Source organism: Zootoca vivipara, chromosome 2 (genome assembly GCF_963506605.1).
Source record: "Zootoca vivipara chromosome 2, rZooViv1.1, whole genome shotgun sequence".
Classification (NCBI taxonomy): domain Eukaryota; kingdom Metazoa; phylum Chordata; class Lepidosauria; order Squamata; family Lacertidae; genus Zootoca; species Zootoca vivipara.
Window position 1 is genome coordinate 102,790,659 of NC_083277.1, and position 24,602 is coordinate 102,815,260.

A 24,602-nucleotide genomic window follows, 5' to 3' on the forward strand; every position below is an offset into this window, starting at 1 on the left:
CTTTTTTTACTCAAAAAAGAGCACGGTGTCTTATTTTCAGGGGATGTCTTGTACGGTACCTTAAGGCCTCCTCGGAGGGGCCAGGCCACTGGTTCGTGGTGCTGCTGGGCGCTCTGCGCGGCACCGAGGCGGCAGGCTGCTGGCTCGGCGCTCCGCCCAGCATTGCTGGGCGCTCGGCGCTGCAGACCGCCGGTTCCGGCGGCGGGGGGCAGGCCTCGGGCAGCTCTCCCCCCAAAAGAAGAGGCCAGGCGCTGCAGGGCGCTCCGAGCGCTCGGCGCTTCGGAGCACTCCGCTCTGCAGCCGCCGCTTCCGGCGGCGGGGGGCAGGCCTCAGGCAGCTCTCCCCCCAAAAGAAGGGGCCAGGCGCTGCAGGGCGCTCCGAGCGCTCGGCGCTTCGGAGCGCTCCGCTCTGCAGCTGCCGCTTCCGGCGGCGGGGGGCAGGCCTCGGGCAGCTCTCCCCCCAAAAGAAGGGGCCAGGCGCTGCAGGGCGCTCCGAGCGCTCGGCGCTTCGGAGCGCTCCGCCCTGCAGTCGCCGCTTCCGGTGGCGGGGTGCAGGCCTCGGGCAGCTCTCCCCCCAAAAGAAGAGGCCAGGCGCTGCAGGGCGCTCCGAGCGCTCCGCTCTGCAGCCGCCGGCCTCGGGCAGCCAAACAAAAAGAGAAGAGGCCAGGCGCTGCAGGGCGCTCCGAGCGCTCGGCGCTTCGGAGCGCTCCGCTCTGCAGCCGCCGGTTACGGCGGCGGGGCGGCAGGCCTCGGGCAGCTCCTCCCCCCCGCAAAAGAAGAAGCCAGGCGCTGCAGGGCGCTCCGAGCGCTCGCTGCTTCGGAGCGCTCCGCTCTGCAACCGCCGGTTCCGGTGGCGGGGCGGCAGGCCTCGGGCAGCCCAAAAAAAAGAAAAGAAAAGAAGAGGCCAGGCGCTGCAGGGCGCTCCATGCGTTCTCTGCAGCAACAGCAGCCGGTTCCAGGCCCCTCTGGCTGGCTGGGGCGCTCGGCGGTCTCGCATGGAGGTATGTCTTATTTTCGGGGGGTGTCTTAGATCTCACTAATGCTAAAAAATGCTGCCATGGCTTACTTTCTGACTACGTCTTAAAAAAGGGGAAACACGGTACCAACAGCAGCGAAACCAAGGATACCACGGTTTAACAAGGCTTAGTGCTATTTGTATTTTGAATGCTTGACTGAAAAAAGAAAACATGGGGAACTTCTCATTCAGCAGAGTTGGATGCAAAAGGCACTAATTTAAGAAGCAGAAGGCAAAACTGTAGCTGCAGAAAGCAATGAAGTTTTAGGTCTCTAGTAAAACTGAGTTGGCAGCACCAAGCTCATGTGCATGCCAAACGCCAGCTGCAAACGAGGACTGTTGTAAACCACTCATGGGGATTGAGCAGAAAGCAGTCAGAAGGGCATAAAAAACGGAGTACAGTATTAAAAAGAAGAAGAAGGAAGGCAGCACTTCCACAAAGTATAGTGCATTAACCTTGACAACTCAAACCGCACTATAATCTCAAAACATCAATCACCTTTCGTTTCCCTCTACCCCCTTCCTAGTTTCCAGACTTTTCACCAAATTTGGTCAATTACCGTGTGGTATTTTAGAGGAGCTGAGGAAACACATAACATCAGCTGTGAGCCAAGCATGGTGGCTTGGTAGCGAGCCGTGGTGAAGGGTGTTACCAGGTATGCAGACAATTAGAACCTGCTGATACGGTTCAAATTATTGCATAGGCACCAGTAATTGCTGTTTTTACTCAGGGGAATTGCAAGGACATGAATTATATTAACTTTAGAAAGGAAAACACAAGGAACCTAAATATAGCCCTATAAGGACAGACCTACATTTTTACTAAAGCTAGAGAAAATGAGCATGTTCTCCAGCATCTCCAAAAACAGTCTCCTGAAGATAGAAGGACTCCCAGTCTGTAGAAAGAGCATCAGGTAAGAAGGATTTGGCAATGCAAATTTTTATTGATACAGGTCCAATTTGTTCCTCTCTTTTTTCTGTGTGTTTTTTTAAGCACCAAGCAAACTTGCTTTTTCATCTCCCTTCCCCTAGCCCCACTACATATCTTTTAGATATAGGAGGCCAACCCCTGTGTTAGATTATGGCTCAAGCGATGTGGCATGCACAGCTTTCCTGAAACACAGATGTGAGAAGAGTAATATCTTCTTGAGGACTCAGCAGGGACCCAATGAGGCTGGGTTGGGAAGTGCACCAGATGAACCCTATGACAGTTGCGTGGCTAAAGTAAGGAATATTCTGTGCTTGAGGAACCAGGCATGTGTTGTGGACTGCTGAACCATGTTCTGTCCCCTAGCGGTTTTTTAGTCTCCAGAGATAGGGGATACAGATGTTATGGCAAGGCTGGTAACTATCAAGGAATCTGTAAAAATGATTTCAATCCATCTCCTTAGTTTTCTTCAGACAGGGGGGTACTATCTTGCAGAACTGGCTTTAAAATGGAGTTATGCTAAGGGTACAAAAGGCAGAATAGTTAATACTTGGGCAAGCATAGCACCCCAAGGTTTTTCTTAGCTCACCCACATGGCAAAACAGAACACTTCTTTCTCTTCCTGGTTGGGCACACTATGAAAACCTACATGCTTCCAGAACCACAATACTGGATTTCATAGTTAATTGGCCAAAGGCTAGCTGAGAAAATGCAGTTAGGGAGAATTAGTGCAATATATAAAATGCCATATTGCTTCATTATGAAATCAGGATTGATGTCTCAACAGGCTATGTTCAGTTTACTAACAATGGAGAACATGCATGCTCTTCTGCTCTTTAAATTTCACCCTCATCCTAAGCCTGAAATAGAGAATTCCCCCCCCCCCCCAAAGCGTAAGAACATCATTGGGCCTTCCAAGATCAGATCAAGGTTCTTGTTGTCCAGCATCCCAGTGAGGACAGCTAGATGCCTTTGGAAACCCACAAACAGGAAAGCAGAGGCAACAGTCCTCAGGTGCTGTTTCCTTCTTCTCAAAAGTGGCATTCAGTTGCATCTTGACTCCGAATTTGGCTTCGATTAAGCCAACATGGCTAATATCCTTTGACTGACTGATCTATCCTACATAAATATGTCTAAGGAGGAGGGCTCCCTTAGAAATCTAAGAAGCTACTTGGCAGGGGCATTGCAAAGCACCTTTACAGACTGATATAGGAGCCTGCTTCCTAAGCTATCTGAAGTGGGTGGGTCAGTTCTAATAACTTGAACACTTACATCTTCTGTCACACCTTCCAAACAAACACCCTCCATGATTTTTTTCACAGGTTTCAGCTTGTTCACCTTTCTTGAAAATATCAGGTGTAGTTTAATATTTCATTTGAAAATGAAAATGCCTATAACTTTCTATTAATATGTCAAACTCTGAAAACTAGGTGCAAATAGCTTTACTGCACAGCAATAAAATTTGTAGGCTTACAGACATTTGCTTTGAAAATGCCAAATGTTCCCACAGCCTTTTGGTGGTGAATATAAAAGTTGGTTCATATTGTATTTCCACCTACACTGCTGGAATAGCCTCCAAGTCAACACTGTTCCAGAAGAGAAAAGGAAAAAGGCAGAATTCCAGAAAGTCGCTGGAAGCAGAACAAAGCCTGACAATTGGAAAGCCTACACAGGCTTTTGTACAGGCTATTTTGTTGATACTTGGTTGGAAGAGGTGGAATCCTGGCTTTTTAAACTGCCTTTTTTGTGATGCCCCAGATTTTTGAGGCTAGGATCATCCTGAATGATGCTTGATTCTTAGGAGCCCACTATTAAATTCATTCTAAAAGCGGCCTTCTTCATAACACATTTAAAGTAGTTTCATGTATTACTTTCTGGGAACCCATTCCTGTTCATCTTTCACAATTTCATCTTACTTGTCTACAGTAAACAACAATTGAGTGAACCTTTTAAGTTGCATTCTTTTGGGAAGGTACCACATTGACAAAAGGCAACATTTTCCAAAAGCATTGTTGTATGAAAAAGGCACCTGGTGTTATTTAAAAATTAACTTCAATTTAAAATTCTTTTGCAATAAATGTCAGCCTATAGACTGATCTGTATACGTCAGTAATTTGCAACATTTCTATTTTTAGGGAAATGTTTCCACATCAGCTACACAATATTCTCAGTCATGTTTGAAGATATGCACAGTTCATTCCTAGACTTGCATTCGTTCCTTGGACTGTGGGCTGTGCTGCTTGAATGGCAAGTGTGACATAACATGCACTAAAACACTCTCTTCTGGGTGCATGTTACAGGAGAAGGAAAGATCAGAAATGAAGAAACAAGATGCCTTTCAGTAAAAGTTGTCCACCTTTATAAATGCCTTTAATGCAATTGATGGGAGTCTGCCATGAGCCCTGAAATGTTGTGGAGGCTGGTCAGAGCAGGACAAAGGGTGGGAGGAGTTCCCCACTGATGAACCTGGGAAGCAGAGGATGGGCAAGGTCCAGGCCTCAAAACACAGCAGAGTCACCCTGAGGGACATTACAAATGAGGGCTCAGATCCCAGGGAGGGTTCCCATGGCAGATCCACCCTGTCCCCTCTCATATCAGCCAGATGCTGTGTGCCCAGTTGGCTTCAGCTCCTGTGCCCTCCTTGCCTCCTGTCCCAGTACCATCTCTGGTGCCACTCATGCCAGGTGTCACCTTTTTTTTTGTTACGGAACCTGTTTTGGGGAGTGGGTTATTATCAGGGAAAAAAATAACTGGTACTGAGATGACCAGGTTAATATTCCAGGATCTTTTCAAGGGATTAGTAGTTCTCATGCATGGTGATCACTGAGAAGCATGAGAGCTTTCATTCTCTAACAGGAAGCCAGCAAGGTCATAGCCAAGGTGAAGGTATTTTAAAATCACCTTTCCCCCAATCCTCATAGTAGAAATATTACCTCAATAGATTAGCTCTTCGTGTAAACCCTCACCCAGTTAGAGTGCATTCTTCATCCTCTAACATTATGTTGCAGTCAACCTTTTTGCCAATTCACAAATCCACCTGGTTCACAGCTGCTGCCACTCATGATCAAGAAATTTGCAGTGCAAGTGGCCGATATAGGACTGAAGCAGTAAGGTGAGAATCTAGGAAATGACATGGTTCAGTCAGTCTAAAAAGCACTGCTAAGTGCTAAAAAGCAGACACCTTTTCCACTTGCCGTTGCTCTTACCAGCTGATTTGGGATCCTGCTCTCTCCCCAGCCACCTTCATGAGCACATGAACCCCACCTGTACTGTGAGGAAGAGCAGCAAGACCATTTGGGCCCCAGTAAACTTATCTGCCACAATGGGAGTTACAATAAGCTGGCAGGTTCCACCTAGGCCCCAGAGGGCCAAGATGCCACCCTCAAAGGTAAGCAGTTTCCAGCTGCATTACAGTCACTTCCAGGAAAGTTGAGCTGCCATGTTGTTGATTTTTCCACCAAGTCCTGTTTTATGTTTTTAAATGTGAGCAGCCCATTCTAAATAAGATGCAATCCCTAAATCTAATTCATAAAATAAATGCAAACATGGAAACTTAAAAAAAAAACCTTCCCTTTTACTGAACAGATGAATATAAACATTATAGCACCTTGTATATGAAGAGGAGCATCATCTCTCCACATTGTAATAGGTTTTTGGAGGATAATTGTTTTCTTTTGGGTGAAGGATGCTTTTAAGAGGGCCATTATATTCCCTAAAATTATAAAATGATACGAATCACAATCTTGTCAAGTAATGAAGGCTGATGCTTCTCCTCCTTTGAAACTCAGATTGTGAATGGTTTGCAAGGGTAGCCCCTCAGAGATTAACCTTACATTCACCATATTTGCCTTGGAGGGAAACACTTTAAGAAATGATTTCACACCGACTGAAATATCAGGAACAAGAAAATGTGTTGCTGCTTCTCTAAGCATGATCCGTCGAAACCAGAGAAAATCAAGTTAAGTTTCATCCTCACCTTACACATGTTGAAATACTGTTAGAAATGGAATGCCACATAAAAAGAAGGAAATATTAATGAAAGTAGCATAGTGGAAGATTTCTGCCACAAAGGCTGAGTCTGCATATAACAGTAAGCCATAGTTAAACGAAGTATGGCTTATCAAGAATGTGCAAGCATTCACATACATGCTTGCTCATATTGTGCCCATCCTCTTCCTTTTGCCACACCAGGAACAAGGCAGAGCACTGCCTTAGGGTTATGTGGAAACCAGCACAAATGATTTGTTTTCCTCCAAACCATAAGAACAAGCCACAAATGTTCTTGACACGAGAACTGGTTCTCAGGTGGACACCATTCAAGCAGTTTCCTCATTGCTGGTAAGCCATACTTTGTTTAACTCTGAACTTACCATTATGTGCAAACCTGCCCAAAATGTAACACTTAGTGCAGCCCTTGTTTTGCAGAATTTATTGCAGTGTGGCTTTCCCCATCTCCTTTCTCCGCATCCCCCAATCAGCTCGGGGGGGGGGGAGTCAGGGGTACTCCAAGAACAGCATGAGAGGGGAGGAGGAGGGGAGATAGTTCCATCAGGCAAGCACAAATGTTTATGCTTACGAAGCAGTCTCTATAAAGCTACTTTGAATCCCACCCTAAAGTTCCAGCAATACTTTGAAAAAATGCTATCCCATACCTAAAGGTTTACTGTTGTTATTAAAAAAATACTATAGTAAATTTCTTTCCACTTATTTCCCATAGAAAAACTGGTCAATGAATGTATCACAGATCAAGTCCAGTGAATGAAACTGTCGAGCGCTGTAAGAACATGAATGTTGCATGCATTCATGCAGCCACAGTCAATGCTTTCAAAACTTTTAATTATGCTCAAACAGCTGGTAGCATCATTGACTCAAAGCCCAAGATTACCTTGATTGCTCTGTCATTATCTCTAATCAGCTGCTTCTTCTCATCTTCAAACTTTTGTAAAACATCCTGCAGACGCCTTTCTGCAGCAAGCTGCTGCTGGTTTCTTTCCTCTGTCAGAGAGGAAATGGTTGTCTTAAGATCAGCTATGATCTAAAAAGAAAACAGCATGCTAAAACTCCTACAATAGTAAGAAGTTTATGTTTTGCATGTATTTACACTTGACACAAAAATCTGAGTTAGCAAACTCAACTGTGAAAACTAAATAGTTTAAATTAACATATTATACACTAGCAAGCATAAAATTCCACACAGAGAAAAGAAATATAGCAAGACCCAGAATGGCATAAAATTGCTGAACATAAAAATATATGAAAAATTTTCCACTATAAAATTCCCCAATAATTTACTCACCAGAACAAAGCACATTTGTTATGAGAAAACATGGGAAATAAGGTTTTCCAATTTTCCACTTCGCTGCAATGATTTTGTAAAATCAATTGTCTGAAATATTCTTGCACATTAGGATATGTAGCAATGATTCATGACATTCTGAGCTAACCCCCAGAGAATGACAATTGCAATATAAACGATAAACATTGGATACTTTGGTTTAGTAGGCATTTGCCAACTTTCTTGAAGTTGCATTTGCCAGCCTGGAGAAGCTGCAGACAATTGCAGTTTATGCTCAAGGAGGCATCTTGATGTGCGGAAGGGAAGCAGTTTTTTTAGGGGGCTGCAAAAGCTGTGGTCTGAATTGGACTCTGGAAATTCCCTACACATGTGCAGAGAATTGTGTCAGGGGTGGGGTTTTTTGGGGGGTGGGGTGAAGCTTTAGACCCTGGTCCATGACATATCACATTTAGTTTATGAAATTAATCTAACATAGCAGTTAGTTCCTACTATGATTTGGCAAGTTTTGAATGAGAGTCTCACAAAAGTCTGCATGCATGTTTGTCATAATACTTGTCTTCTATCTTAGACCACTGCCTTCAGCACACTCACTTCAGAGTAAGCCTCACTAGACTTCACTGGGCCAAGTTCTGAGAAAACATCCCAGGGTTAGGCAATAATGACAGTCAGTCACCGATATCTTTCTTGCAAAAAATATCCATCATCATTACTAAACATTCATTTTCCAATTTCCCCCCTCCCTGTTGACTTCCCTCAACCTCCATTTCTGGTTTGTTACATCTAATGATACAATCTGCTGTTTATATTGTCATACTTATTCTCCAGTTGCATCTGTTCATAATGGAATTTCAAAAATATCAAATTGCCCAGAGGCATCTGAGTAACTCATAATATTAATAACAACAACAATAAATGATGATATATAGACTGTTGAGCACCATTTTGTCAGCTTTACAACAAGAAGAAGAATTCAAAAGAAACAGTTGTCCCTAGTAAAGCACTGATATGAAAATATATTTAATAAGGGAACGCATCTGGGAAATGCTTTCTTGAAAGGAGCTCATGCGTAGCTGAATACACCAAGGTACAATCATCTTATGGCTGCCTTTCTGTCCTAAATAAATGGCATGTTGGGCAGAAAAAAATTGTGTATGTGCACCTATCTACTTACCCAACGTTCTGGGACTAAATCACTAATTCAACAGTGCAGATGTATACAACGTCAGACTAGTCATTTGGCTTGTGAAGTTGGGATGCTCTACAAAAGCACATCAAATCCCACCAAAAGAGTCCATGGAAACATACGCTAAAGTATCCAAGTAATTTTAAATTATCTGCTTAATTAAGATAAAATTGCAGAGAGAACACAGGGTGAGAATACCTGGATGGGACTCTAAGGTTCTTCTGAGTTAAAAAGCTGTGGTGTTTTAATAATGTATTAAGAAAATTTTGAAAGCAGCGGATAGACAAGGAAATGCTTTGGGCAGTAAATCTCAGGGGAGAAAAATGTAATTGTTTATTTTGCCCAAACTTCAGAGAGAATTTCTTGGAATCTATTTTTTGTGTGTGGGTGTTAAAAAGCAAATGTTCCAAGAGGCCAGAGAGTGTTAGATTAGGCTGATGTTGTCAGCAGCCCGACCACATGAAAGTTACAAGTGACCTATTATTAACATTACATTACGAAAACTTCGTTCAAATGACAGTGGGAGGCTGATGCAAATCCCACAAGAAGTGAAGACATTCAGAATTAAAGATGAAGTCCAATATTTTAATTTGGTCTCTGTGCCAAAAATGTGACCTAAAAGGCTGTGACACATGTACAAACCCCTACAACAGCCTCCTCAGATTAAAAGAAAATAGAAAAACACAGGCTAAGAATATGTCCACTCGTTCTCCAGGATATGTATAGAAACTGCTTGTACAGCTTGAATCCCATCCTTGGTGCAGCCACTGATTAATTTATTTATAAAATTATTTGGATCTTGCTTCTTGGCTCTCAATAGGTGCTCCATTTCCATGTCTTGGAGGAACTTGCTTTGCTGAAATATTTCTGAACAGATATCACCAAGAACACTGCCCAGTTTCCCAGAACAAGACCCACTGCTTACAATGACAGACTGATATTCTTCCCAGTCAGTGGATTTGCTCCAAAAAAAGGGTTGATGAAAATCTGCTGCCCAGGAAGGACTCCAGCCAGCTGTTTCAGCAGAAAGCTAGAGAAGTTCCTGCTTGTGGATCATTAAGTCAGTCCTACAGACTGCCAGTTCAGCCAAGTTAGGTTCTTATTGCTGCCCCATTTTCATGCCAAGCTTTGCAGTCTTTCGGAGGAATTCCTCCCAATGGTCTCTTTTCTTGCTATAGCTCCTATTAGAGAAGTGGGTAGGTAGGATCAGGGCTTTTTTTCTGGGGGGATGTGGGGGGACGCAAAGCCCTAAACATTTTGTGAATCTAGGTTTGGCCTCACCAAGGGGCAGTATTTCAATAACTTTGGTGCTGGAGGAGACTCTTAAGAGTCCCATGGACTGCAAGAAGATCAAACCTATCCAAACCTATCCATTCTTAAGGAAATCAGCCCTGAGTGCTCACTGGAAGGACAGATCCTGAAGCTGAGGCTCTTTGGCCACCTCATGAGAAGAGAAGACTCCCTGGAAAAGACCCTGATGTTGGGAAAGATGGAGGGCACAAGGAGAAGGGGACGACAGAGGACGAGATGGTTGGACAGTGTTCTCGAAGCTACAAACATGAGTTTGACCAAACTGCGGGAGGCAGTGGAAGACAGGAGTGCCTGGCGTGCTGTGGTCCATGGGGTCACGAAGAGTCGGACATGACTAAATGACTAAACAACAAGGAAAATGAGAATAACCCTAAACATTTTTTTAGAAAAAAAAGCACTGGGTAGGATAATATGTTTAATGATTCAGTAGCATCTAGGCCACTTTGCAGCATATGTAAGATTATATTTCAAGCAACCACCTCTGAGTTTCCAATCAGTTCATGCATAAAGCAAACCAGGTCGCAATAGTTCCTGGTTCATGCATTTCCTGTATCACCCAGCAAGGAAGCTGTATGAGCCTTTCCTGAGTGATATAGAGCAGAGCATTGATTCACTTACTCCCCCCCCCCAAATGCAAAAAGTATTCATCAACAAAGTACAAAAGGAAAAGGGAACAACTGGAGCTGGGGTTAAATACTAACACTGCAAGAACAGAAGCAAGTCTGCCTTATTTCTATTTTCATTTTCAAAACTGAAAGAAAAGGGAAAAACAACAACCCAATAACAAAAATCTAAGTTTTGTAAAAGTTTTGTTTTGTTTATGTTTCCTACCTGTGAAGATTTGGCAAACTTCTGACAGTATTCCTTTTCAATCTGCTTCAACCTGCTGTTGGCCTGAAATACACACACATACACACACAAAAAAGGAAACCAGATTATCTCAGATGAAGAACGTGTACAGACATTTTGCCACTGACCCCTATTGCCTGGCACCTCGTCTACATGCCTATCACTAAGCAGCTGGGATCTCTGCCAATTCCAACGCCCTTTTGTGGCAGCCAAAAAAACGCTAGGGCTTGTCTTTGATCTACAGCCAACTATTCATCACTTGAAAGGCGGGTGGGGGGGGAGGAGAATAGTACCTCTGCTGCCAATTATTAGAGAAACATAAAGGACCCTGTGGATTAAAAAAAGACGGGGGGGGGGGAACAGAGTTTATCAGGATGACTTCATCTCTGTGAGAAGAAAAAGGGGAAGGAAAAAACCCATAAGCTCCACTGGAGGCTGTGAGGGTACAATGTGATGCATACTCTATGATTTTGTGTGCCAGCTGATGCCTGCAAGTTCCTTTTGTCATATTCTTACACCTTTTTTACTGAAAGCTGGCGGCCGTTGAAGTAAAAATCCGATATGCTATGGAACCACTTGGATACCCTTTGAACCCACCCCCCGCTTATCTTTCATATCATATTCATAAGCCAAAAAGCAATATGGAAAGAGGGGGTTCTTCGCTGCTTTTGATATCACATGCAATGGAGAGGGTGGCGTTCCTGAAATTCACCACACACACACACACACACACACACACACACACACACACAAACACCACGTAAATTTTCTCTATCTCCCCTTTCCCCCAGCCTACTTGGGCCACAATTTTGAAATAAAGATTTCTTTTAATAACCAGTTCCAAAAAGACACCTCTCAGAACTTATTACACACAAGTAATTTGCTCAGTGTTCTCATGTTTCTGGATGCAGAATGCAAAGCCATACGTTCTAAGAAAATGTTTGTAGGTGACACAGCACAGTGGGTGTGCTCCAACAGCTCTGATGCATGGCCTCCTCTGTTCACTTGCGGCGCAGGCAAGCACTCGGCGCAGCACACCACAGACAACCATTGTGCTGATGTGGAATGTTTTTATGAAAGGGGACAAGAAGCTCTGGACAACGCCCACTGAGTTTCGAGAAAAGCATTAGAAAAAGCAAGCAGTGAAAAGAACTGACTCTGTGGCTAAAGCTATGAGCTCACTTTAGAGCTCAATTCTGCAGCTGTGGGTCAGAATTAACTTCTCTCTGAACTAAATATAAAAAAGAAAATAACTTAGCCTGTGCCGGCAATGAACTCCTCTGATGCCAAAAGAACGCTGTGCAGGTACTGCAGACCACCCACAGGTGATCAAGGGCAGAGTTAGGGCCCAAAGAGTCTCTTCAACATTGGGCAGAGTAAAACTGGGTCATGTATATACTGAGAATCTATGCATCTTTACACATTTTGTGTGTGTGTGTGTGTGTGTGTGTGTGTGTGTGTGTGTGTGTGTGTGTGTGAAGCAGTGAAAAAGATGTACAGCTTGCAGCTGCTGTGGGACTAGCTATGTACAGAAATTATAGAAATCTAACAGTGGGGGAGGAGTGTTGCTTTGAGGACTGAAGCCTAGTGGCTTTGACCCCGCTCACCTGGCTGGGTTGCCTCAGCCACTCCAACCCAGCTTCCAGCAAATATAAAAACACAATAATACTCCCCTCAGTCCTTCCAGTATTCAAAAAAAGATGCAAAACTGACCAGATTAGACAGCAAGCAGCTTAGGGGGTGAAATGGATGGAATCATTTTTGTTGTACAGTGTACCCCGGAAGACGGTTTGACTTCCGAAACATTCAACAATCGTGGCGCATAGCTGTGGAAGAAACACAGTGGAGGCTCAAAAACAGAAGCATTTCCTTCCGGGTTTTCAGCGTTCGAAAACCAGAACGTTCGGCTTCCAAGATGCTCGAAAACCGAGCATCTGCACTTATATCACACTCTTAGGTGTTCCCAATGGTCACCACAAGCAGTTTAGCTTCGGGAATGGTGCAGCAGCAAACCCTTCTAGACCACCCACAGCATCCATGCTCATGTAGAGTTTGCTCAGCATTCACTGAGAAAACACTGGGTGGAGGGCACACAAAAAACCCACCCCAAACCAGTTTGACCAGAGAGAACAGCAGTACAGGTGCCATTACACTGCAAAGGCAGTAATGATCATTCAACACAACACTGCCACCAAATTTGTAAAAACTAGCATCTGTTCTGTACACTGCCTACAAAGATAAAAAGTTCCTAGCTAGGGAGCTCTTGAGTGCTGCTAAAACTTTTTGTTTGGTTTCTCTCCTCATCTCTATGATTTTTATATTTGGCTTCTAGTTGTTGGTTGTTTTGCCTGTTTTTTGTTTTGTTTTTTTGCTTAATCCGTATTGTAACATGGATCGTATATTGTTGTAAATTGGTGTTACGAGCTGTCTTGCAGGCCCCATGAGGGCATAATATATATTGTTGCACGTAAATAAATACCCCAGGCTCGAGTCTGGGAGCTCAAACGCAGAACTGTGTAAACAGGAATACATTTTGAGGGCCTTCTTCTTATATAGGGGGAAACTATGGTGTCATCAAATGAAAAAAATATTTGTGTGATGAGGCCACTCTGGAATTACACACATGGCATTCTGATCAGACAGGCAATTCTCTGCAGCATCCAGCTAACAGAAAACCAGTCCTGTGAGTGTGTAGTAGAAGCCTACTGTGCATAGCACTAATTGGCCAGTATCTGCAACCATCCCTAATCCCCAGAGCAGTTTTAGAACTTGTTAGAACTCACAAAAAGAAGTGATACTCAGCCAAATGCATACCTCCTGCCATGGAAGACAAACCTGCTACAACCCCTGTTTTAGTATTTTGTTTGTATGCAACTTACTCTAACGCTGTGTACATTCTGAACGAAATAATTTGCCAAAGTAATTCAATTCTGCAAACTCTGCTAGCAAACAAATTTGCATTATCTCCCCAGGATTTATTCCAGTTTGACTAGTGATGGGGAGGGACAGCAGCTATGCAGGGTAAGCCCCACTACTAGAAATCTTTGTTTCCCCTTTAGCGTTGTCGTTTTACCACAAGAATTGCCAACATTTCTTCAGCATATCTTTGCAACCACATGGGCTAGAAACTTGGTTGGTTTTTTTAAAATGAAAGCAGAGATGCAATTCTGCATTCTGTGCATTTTCTGCACTGTTGTAGAACTTTGGCCTACACTCCAAAAGCTATTTGGTATGCAACCCAAAAGCTACTTATGCATTATTAAATGGTAACTACAGTTTTGACAATATGCTATTTCAGAACCAAGAATGAGAAGGAAAGATAAGTCTGCTGGAAAGCCAAGGAGTATTCATTGTGTTCCAACTCATTTCTTATTAGAGGGATCCACAGAGCCTAATAGTCTCTACTACCAGTTTCAGGTGCCTTATGAAACTGCTATTTTTCATCCGGCTGAACTTGTTAATTGAGAAAATGAAATTGTATAAGTCATGGTGGAACTAGATCCTATCTGATCCTACTTTTTGTTTTTAAATAGTCAAATTCCCCTTATTCCTTCCCCTTTTTCCTGAAAGATTTCCCTTTTATCCGATTAGGCTCTGGTAATACCCATGCTTCCTTGGAAGAACTTTCTATTGACATCAATAAGGCCTGAACATTTTAAAATCAAGTTTCATGAGTTAAATACAGGGGCAAGTGTTTAAGCAGGGGTGTCAGTGTTGCGGGGAGATGTGTAATTGATGTACTTGTCGTTCTACCAGTGATGAAAAGCTGCTACAGGTATGCAGTTCGTTTATATGTCAGCATTCTGTACTAATTATATCCATATTGTAAGCTGCACCATGTTCAGCCAAAGCCTGAATGCTAACAGTTAGCTGGAATTAGATCAAAAGGATGTACAGTGCTATCTTTTAAGGCCTTCATACTGTGCTACTGAAGGCTGTATCATCTGCTTTCTTTTCAGTAATATCTTAACAGATACACTACAATTTAACACCAGCTCTACTCTTCAGAAAACATAGTACTTGCTGGTAAAACCATGTTAAACTTCCTTAAGCGGATCAAAAGTGATGATCAACAGATATCTGTCTTGTAAAGAAAACTTTTGAAGCATTCCTTTCCTCTTGTCTGACTCACTCAGCGGAGCTGTGGGCCAGTGTTTGCGACACTACAAACAATTGCTTATACAGTGATCAGTTCTGACATCATAAACACTGGGTTGTGGTTTCCCTGAATGAATGAGCTCTGCAGCTGGCTGCTGCCTAAGTGAAAGTTTTCATTCCTAAATACCTTGATGAGCAGCCACGAGGAGAACGGAAATGACAAATGGGTTTGGTTTTGGCAAAAACATAATGGCTCATAGTTTGCAAGAGCAGCTGTCTCTCTAAAGTATTATAGCTCTGAAGTCCACATAGGCATCAAATCTCTGTGTTTATGATTATGTCCTTAGCTCACCCTGTATTGCCCAGTTACTGTGGTGCATATGGCATGTTATTATCTCATGCGTTTTGAAGTAGAGGCAAACACTGTTCCTTACCTACATGTTATCAATAGCCAATAAGTATTGATTGACGGAAGCCATAGGTTAATTAAAACAAGCACAATGTCTGAATCAACAGGAAACACGAGCAACTGAGTTTCTCAAGTCTCATTTAACATAAAAGCCATTGCTAAAACAAATCTTTAATAAATATTTCTAGTTGTGACTCTCAAATTAGTTCACTGAGATAAATGAATCACCTTTGCAATCCTTTGAAACTTTGGAAAGCAGTTTGAATGGCAAAGTGTCTAGAAAGGTAGCCTCAGGTACAATTCCAACCAGAGGCAATGCACTGACATCAATCTATAAGATGTCACAAGAATATCAGCAGGCATCTCACACAGTAATGAAAAGGTAGCACTGTTCTTCCTGCCTGTCCTGGTACTATTCAACCTCAGGCAGAGAAATCGAGGGAAGCAGAATATTGGGCTGATTAACAAGTAATGCTGAAATGTTTGCACACCTCTTCCCTCCTCTCTCCTCCTTCCACATGGCTGGAAGAAGAACTTCTGAAGCATTTCATTTCATTTTTTGACGAACCCTGGCAAATATGAACCAGAGATTTTAGTTTAAAAGACACTCCAGTGAGCTTCTAAACAAGCCCGCTTTAACCCATAAGGCGGGCTTGTTTAACTCACCAGAATACACTTTAGTCAATGATTTCTGATTCATACACAATGACAAGGGGGAAAACAACCAAGAAGGCACAGAAAGAAAAAATGGAGGCCTTAAGGTGTACAGGAAAAGGTTTGTTTGGCCCAGCACATTTCAGAACAAATCTTCTCCAGAGGCACTTGTGAACAACAGTTCTCAACCTGGTCCATAAACCACTCTTGCCTGCACTCACCAACATCCAAAGAAGGGCAGTCAACATGAAGACAAAATACCCATGAATCAGGGGGGCAGCACCAGATCAAGGTCTCAACCGATGAAGTCCTCTCTCATGCTTGGTTTGATAGAGATGTATTTATCAAGTGTCCACATGTCAGGAGGCTGTCAGCGGCTCCTGGCTGGTGGCCCAGGAAAGTATAAAGACAAGGGAATGATTCTTACCATCCTTTTTTATTTATTCAGTAATTACAGAGAGATGTCATTGCCTGAGTGAATCTCCACAAACACACCCACACCCATTTCCTCATTCATCACTTCTACGGGTGCTGCTACGTGTCCTCTGTCTTTGAGCTCTTTGCTCTCTTACTTTCAAGGCTCACCAGGTTTGGGGTGTTTGTGTGTCTTGGAATGCTTTCTAATGACGTGTCAGGCAGGTGTTGCTCTGACTCTCCCATGATTTCCCAACCTTTCCGCTCATCTGCCTCTGAGCTGCTACCTCCCTCAAACCCCTGTTGTAAATTTATACTGTGTTCCTCTTCCTCCTCCCTGAAAGCTTCGGGAGGGGGAGGCGGTCTCCATCATTCCTCCTCTGCCCAGTCCCTGACACCATATCAGTGGAGCACAAAAGTGGCAACCAGAACACCCAAGCAGACTGATTCAGCAACTGAAATAAAATCTACATACCTGTCTGTCTGTGTCCCCCTCCTTTCTTGTCCCTCTCTATCCACCCTTCCTTTATTGTCTTCTTCATTGTCTACATCTAGACTGTAAGCTCTTTGAGGTGGAGGCCTCTCTTTTCGGCTTCAGTTGTATTCTATACATTGTAAATTGCACCAAGTATTTTATACATGAATGGCACTAGCTGTCAAAATGGTGTCCGGGAGGAATTTTGCTGAATCGGCAAAATGTCAGGGAAAACCTGGATGTATGGCAACATAATGGGAAAAAACAGTGGAAACAATTCAAAAACACTATTTTTGGCATAAAGGTAAAGGGCCCCCTGACCATCAGGTCCAGTCGTGTCCAACTCTGGGGTTGCGGCGCTCATCTCGCTCTATAGGCCGAGGGAGCCGGCGTTTGTCTGCAGACAGCTTCCGGGTCATGTGGCCAGCATGACAAAGCTGCTTCTGACGAACCAGAGCAGCGCACGGAAACACCATTTACCTTCTCGCTGGAGCGGTCCCTATTTATCTACTTGCACTTTGATGTGCTTTCGAACTGCTAGGTGGGCAGGAGCTGGGACCGAGCAACGGGAGCTCACCCCGTTGCAGGGATTCGAACCCCTGGCCTTCTGATCAGCAAGCCTTAGACTCTGTGGTTTAACCCACAGCGCCACCTGGGTCCCTATTTTGCGGGTGTCAGGAATTTTACTTTTTGAAATGTGGCAACCCCATACTGCCCACTAGTTGCCAAAATCCATGTTCCTGAGTTGTCCCTATTACTGTACTTGGTCTGCATTCAACACTATCTGACCGCCAGTGCATGGGCTGTTGTGCTAGTGAGAGGGCAAGAATAATGGAAGCTTGTGCAACTGGTTGTGCAACAGGAAGTATTAGGACCGCAATAATATATTGTGCAGCTAGCCAGAAGAACGAAGCTGGCTTCCAACACCTTCTTTATGCAAGCCATTCCACTAGCATAGCTAGTACATCTGTAAGGGACTTTAACTTAGTGTTACTTTGAATGTCTCACATTTTAACCCTTATTTTAAGGATAAGTAAACATGAAGTCATAACTTTCCAATGATTAACAGGTTGATTTTCTAGGACCTCAGTAAGTTCTCATGGATGTGATGACTCAATTGCTCCACAAAAATGATGGGCTGAAGACTAACACAAAAGGCAGGATCTGTAGTTTAGTTATCAAGTTTCTAAATGGGATGATTTTTCACAAGCAAATGTAGCACTCAATAAAATAATAAAGAATTAAGGACTCAGACACATTTTCAGAAATGATCTAATCCCCCACCCCACACCAAAATACCTCTGGCCTCTCTCCTTTTGGAGTTATATGTGAATGACTTCCATCAATTCCAGTAAGCACATTCTGAGTATGTTTTCCACAATGCATTTTTCAAAGAACAGGCTTCAGCTGGTTAAACAATGAAATAAAATTTAACAATATTTTAAAAACCACAATGGTAAGGCAATCGTTCTATACGAGTTAATATTCTCTAATTAGCTGAGTAAAAATATAAGCATACTTTTAAAAGACAGGGAGGGAACTACAGAAGGAAGACTTGCTCCAGGGAAGAAGCAACAGTTCTCTGATGTATAGCAAAGAATTGCACATCAAAGGGCTAATGTAAATGGGTCCATATTCTAAAAATAATAATTAAAAAAACTTCCTTACAGAAGTCTCCTATACAAAAAAAAAGGGTGGGGGAGAGAGCGCTGAATAGTTTTGACTGATGTCAAGAAAATTACTCCAAGAATGGCTAATTCTAGCATATATCCTAAAAAGGATCAGAGATAAGACATGGTCTCAAAAGACAGCATGTGACTACTGTACTAAAACATCTGCCCTGGCCGCTCATACACTGCCAGGGCAGGTTCAAGATTCTTGTACAAAGTCCTGAAAAACTTGAGCCCTTAAGGACTGCCCGAGCCCTTACATCACTGAGATCATTCAGAGGTGAGGTTTTAATCCCCCACCCGTGTTACAGAGGCCTCAGGCATTTAGTACTGCCAGCTCCATTCTGTGGAACACTCTTCTAGCAGAGATTTGGCAGGCATCATTGCTTTGACTTTCAACTGTCTCTTGAAGACCTTTTCATGCCAGCAGGCCTTTGCAGCTCTTTATTTTTGATTTGTCGGTCACCTTATTTTTATTTTTTAATGGTATTTCATGTTTTAGCGCCATACCCCACCCTGGCATTTTATGAATCAGCAGTTTAGAAATACTTTTGCAAATAAATAAGTCCTGCTGCTATCGAAGTCAAAAGCAAAAACCCCAAATTTTAATGCTATCCTGGATATGGGAAGGACAGGTCTTCCCCTTTGATGACAATCAGCTGATGGTAAGGGCTCAGGAAGCACTGCTCACCCTTTTCACTAGTGGATCACATGACACATCTGTCAAACTTGGCCCACGGGTATCTGTGTGGAGAGAAGGTTTTGGCATACTGGACCAATGGTGTATTAACTACCCCTATTTGAGCCAATCTGCTCAGTCTCCAAACTGCTGTAGTTCTGCATGCGCCCAGTCATAGGTTCATTCTGAGACAGGGGAGAAGTAACAAGAAAATGAATAAAGGCAAACCGTTTTGTAGAAGCCTACAGAAGAGCTTCTTTTGAAGTTGAAACTGTGAATTAATTGCAAACCAAAATGTAAAGATGCTAATGGTTAAGAAGAAATCAGTGTGATTAGTGCAAAAAAATAGTGCTGAGTTTTGTGGGAAAGACTTCATGAAATATAAATGTTAACAAAAGGGTGTGTGCGTGCTCTAATAATTTAATAAATGCCTTTGATAAGTCATACAAAATCTCCTGCTGTTTTCTGAAGTACAGCCAAAATCCGTGATATGAAGTAATCAATGTTCCTTAGTAAGATTACACTGGATTACTTTAAATAGTTTTAAATAGAACAAAAGCTTCAAAAAAGAAAAATAGTGCAACTTCACAGAGCCAGAAAGCATTACCAAACCAATGACTAATCATATGCAAGTCCAGCAAAATCCCAATTAAAAGTAGAATGGAATGTATTGCTCAATCATGAATGCAATTAAAAACATAAATAAGACTTGTTGGAGACTCTAGTTTTTCAGTATTTCATTGTTATCTGCACTCAGTTTGCAGCTGTAGGTCAGAATTAACTTCTCTAGACTAAATATCAAAAAGAAAACAGTTTTCAGGATTTGTCTTCCATTCATATATATTACACACACAAAGACACTCCAATTCACTCACTCACTCACTCACTCACACACACACACACACTCCAATTTATTTCAAATTCACACCAGAATGGCAACAGTTTCACCTAAATCAGATTTTATACAAGTTAAACATCCTTCCTATACTCAAATGTGATTGTAAAAGTACTTTGATCTCTATTTCCAAATATATTTCTCTGTGTAATCCATGACAAAATATAATGTGATTTACTGTATCTCTGTATGACAGCCCAACAGCTGACAGAACTTAGTAATTTAGCATAAGGAAAAAAAACCTTCTGGCACCAAAATATACAAATCGTAATTGAGGCACTTTAGTATCGTATTACAATGAAACATATGCAGGCTGATCATAAAGACTTCAAAACAATTATAATTCTTTCTCACCCATTTAATGAAGGTGGTTTTTATTCCCTGACATGTTCTGCAGCTGCAAGTCATTTTGGAACACTTTGGGGGTTTTTTTCCACATTAAAAGACTGTGTAGGCCTAAAAGCATCGAATTACGCAACTCCTGGTTTTGCAGCCATTCCCACCATCCTTAAAATCTTTTACATTTCTCAAGTCAGGGTGAGACAAAGCAGGAAGAAAACGATTTTCTGAAACATGTACTCCAAAAGCAGGACTGGCCTGACATCAGTCTTCCCTGGCCTTTAGAATCCCCGTGGTCCACCAATTTAAGCTTACAAAGGAAAAACGCACACTCAGAACCTCTTCATAGTTCAAGCCATTGCCAACCTGTGTTAACTGATTCTGCATATGTGGTCTTGCATTAACAAGTGTCTTACTGGGTGGATCAGACAAGGTCCGCCTAATCTAGCAAGAATCCCAGGGAAATGGAAGTTGGCCGGAAGCCCGCCACTTTCTTTCCATTTCAATGCCCTGTTGCATAGCTTTGAAGTAAACATCATCGCAGGACAAATCCAACATTCTGGTTAGAACTATTCAGTTGCCGAGAATGAGAATTATTGAGAGAAACAATACTGCAAATCTAGCCAAAGAAGGCAGAATGAGTATGAGTAAAAACAAAGAACATTCCTCAAAGCGAGTGGCATTTTGGACGAAACATGCAAGCCGAGCTGACTGAAGAGCGTTGCGGTAACCTAACTGGTTTATAATGGCCAGAGATTTTGTAGATATCAAATGCGAGATCTATGGTTCCTAATGCATATACAACTACATGGCTTTCAAATACTGGATTTTGCAAACAAACACAAATATGCTAAGCTGCAGGATGTAATGAACCCAGGTAAGTTGGCATTTGTATGCTGATGTAGTGTGCTTTTCAATGAAGCAAGGACAGCGTGTTAAATAATAGATGCTTGGGGCTATGCAAAGAAAAAACAAAACACAATGGATAAGGATATTTTGGAAAAGCCGACAACTTGCTGCTTTATCTCAGGAGAATCTTACCAAGACAGGTATTTACAGTTATTTCTAGGAAAGAAAGAAAAAGTTGTGGCAACATGGAGGTGGACTGTGGGGTGTGTGTGTGTGTGTGTGTGTGTGTGTGTGTGTGTGTGTGAGAGAGAGAGAGAGAGAGAGAGAGAGAGAGAGAGAGAGAGAGAGGAGTTCCAACATTAAAAGGGTTGTCCCGTACTAAAGAGCTGCTTTAGCTCCCAGCTATAGCTCAGACCCTCCAAGTGTCCCTATTTACAGAAGCCATCCTGGTTTCTGATTTGATCCTGGAATGTCCCACATTTCCTTAGGACATTTGCATTTAAAAGGTACAAACAAACAAAACAGATAATTAAAGTAAATAATGAAAAGAAATGTCAAAATCCAGGCAAACTTCAGATACTGTAACAGCAAAATTGAGTACAGTTTCTACAGTGCCAGCTTCAGACTTGATTACTAAAATTGGGGATTGTGGGTTTTTTGTGCTAGAATGCTGTGATTAGCATGAAACCTGATCTGTTTTCAGTGTGATAGACCATAGGTAGGCAAACTAAGGCCCAGGGGCCGGATCTGGCCCAATCGCCTTCTAAATCCGGCCCACGGATGGTCCGGGAATCAGCGTGTTTTTATATTAGTAGAGTCATTTTATTTTAAATGCATCTCTGGGTTATTTATGGGGCATAGGAATTCATTCATCCCCCCCCCAAATATATAGACCGGCCCCCTGCTGAAAAAGTTTGCTGACCCCTGTAGACGCTGCCTCTTTTGCAATTGCCACCTTGAACATTCTCTTACATCTCAGAACAATGTGGCAACACAATAAAGGCTTGCAGTGATCATTCTTCCACAACTAGCAAAATAACATGGCAACAATGATGGGCAGAGATTGTCAACTACCGTATCTATATATGGGATTTCAGGGGGAGGAAGGCAGAGCTCTGGCAATCTGATCAGGGAAGCTGCTCCTCTCATTCTTCACAGCCTGATGGTGTATTGAGTGCAAGAACGTGAGTCAGCATGATATCCATGCCATTTAATCCAGCCTGGCTACCTTCCGCATGCACTAAATAGAGATGCACATGCAAGCAAGTATACCATTCTTCTGTGTAGAAGTATTAGCAAGGGGACAGAAGCAGATGCCATATACAGTAAGGGAAATAATGCAAGGTTGTAAAAGGTTATTTAAAATTCAGAAACCAATGGAATGAAAAACATCTACTTGCAAATTGTTCAGCAACGAGATATATATGGCTTCAACTGCAATACTATGACCAGCTTCTGGTGTTGTAAGAGACTGTGGGCATCTGCAGAAGGTGAACTGAGTGTGGTATCCTTTTGAAGGTGCATGCACTGTGTGTTTGGGGACAGAAAATGCACAAGCGTGCGCACGCACACGCACACAATATATTATACATATGGTTCAAAATGCACATGGCTCAAAATATAGCTGTTTTATGAGATGTCTGAAGTGTTCCAAGGTTGCTTCCTTAGAGTATTGTTAGCATGTCAACTGATATTTTAGGGTCATTCGTTCCGAACGATTATTTTCTTTGCCAAGTAAATTCCAAAGACGAATGTTACTAACAGATATATTTCACCAAAAATCACATCTGCACCCACTTAAAACTACAGCTGATCTCTTTCTTTTACCATACTAATGTCCAGCAAACTCACAAATCCACATGAGCTTTTTTCATTGTATTACACCTGGCTAACTAATGTTTACCCCAAAGGTTCTGTTGACACAACCCGTAACATCTGTCAGACAGAAAGGCAAACTACACATCACCATAGCTGCCAAGTTTTCCCTTTTCTCGTGAGGAAGCCTATTCAGCATAATGGAAAATCCCTGAAAAAAAGGGATAACTTGGCAGCTATGCACATCACACTGCAGCTGTGTGTGTAACAAAGCTCTAACAGCACCTTCTCCACTGGGGGGGGGGGGAGAGATTTGTTCCCTAGAAGATGCAAGAGGAAAGGAAGTGACCTTTCCACTGTCACTTGCTTTCCATCTGAACCCCCCTCCCAGCTGCAAAATATCCAAGGGGATGTCAGCAGCAACATAATGCAAAGCCTTTGCTCCCACCCCACTTCAACAATAATTGTTAGTGCGATCTGAGCTTCAGTAGGATCTACCTCCAGCATATTGATTTGTCAAAATAATATATATCATGATTTAGTAGAACTAGAATGACTAGATGCCAATATATATTTTTAAGAGAAGGAACAAATTAATTCTATATCTTTATCTAATTGTATTAAATATGTTAAGATATTACATAACACAAATCTAATAATCATACTTATAAAATAGTTTGTGTTCTGAAGAAGTCAGACAAAATACAATACCCAGTCTGTATATTTTTTTTAAAGTGTAGGGTGGTTGATTTAAAAAATATGTTTTTATTGCTTTTCTAACATTACATGAAATAAAAAGCTGAAAGAAAGATCATAATTCAAATTCAAAATAACCACCTCACCCAAACTAGTGACCAATGCAAAAAGTGAGATTATGGATATGGGATTATATCCTTTGTTGTGTCCTTTGGGATGACATGAAACTGCACACAATGCAAAGATGTCCATTGATGTTATTGTAACCACAAATTACAGAATGAGACTGGTATTTGTCTCTCTTTTGAGGTTGCATTCATATATTGCACCAGGCACCAGTCCACCACAAATGTCTCTTTTTTCCCTCTGACCCCTTTAAATTGTAGTCTTTGCCTTAGTTTTTCCATAAGTGCCATTTTCCACATCACATAGCACTATTTTTTGTATATTAAGTCATTGGCTTCTTTCTAGCATCTGGCTATCAACAGTGTTGCCATTACTGTACTAAAAAATATCCAATCAAATTATTACACAGTAAGATTGGGTTTCCCCCTTTGGACAGCTCCAATAAAGCCAGTTCTGGACTTTTCTGCAATGTTTTCCCAATTATTCCAGCTGTATCTTGAAAGGATTCCTTCCAGAACTTGGGTGCCCTCTTACAGTTCCAACCACACATGGGTAAACAAGCAATCTCTCCAACATCTAGGTAAGCAATTTTTGTACTTTTTTTTTGCTATTTTAACTGGTGTTAGATGCCATTTTTGTACTAGTTTCAAATATGTTTCCTTCAATCTTGCTGAGGTTGCTTTGTGCAGAAATGTTCATTTGCTTGTAATACTGTGCTGCAGCAATAAAATTGATAGCACATTTGCTAAGCTAAGCAGGATCTGGTTTGGTTAATCACTTCCAATCTAATTCCCATACCAGTCTTAAGATATTATTCAGCCTTATGTAGGGTCATCTGTGATCCTTGTTTTTATGTTTGTTCTTATTCATTATTTATTTCACAGCAGAAGCTCAATATATCT

General features: G+C 42.2%; 1 protein-coding gene across 6 annotated transcripts in view; it reads right to left on the minus strand.

The window, feature by feature from the left end:
• The window catches only part of CEP112 (centrosomal protein 112), a 196,765-nt gene that overhangs the window by 38,512 nt on the left and 133,651 nt on the right, over positions 1–24,602 (minus strand). For 4 of the 6 annotated variants that reach the window (XM_035104028.2, XM_060271977.1, XM_035104026.2 and 1 more), the window contains exons 22-23: positions 10,564–10,626; positions 6,828–6,977 (exon numbers count right to left, since the gene is read on the minus strand). In XM_035104028.2, the coding sequence (XP_034959919.1) occupies positions 6,828–6,977; positions 10,564–10,626 (213 nt within the window). Of the gene's footprint in view, positions 1–6,827; positions 6,978–10,563; positions 10,627–12,294; positions 12,408–24,602 lie in introns of those variants that run through there. The other 2 variants (XR_004691856.2, XM_035104029.2) reach the window with 2 other exon arrangements.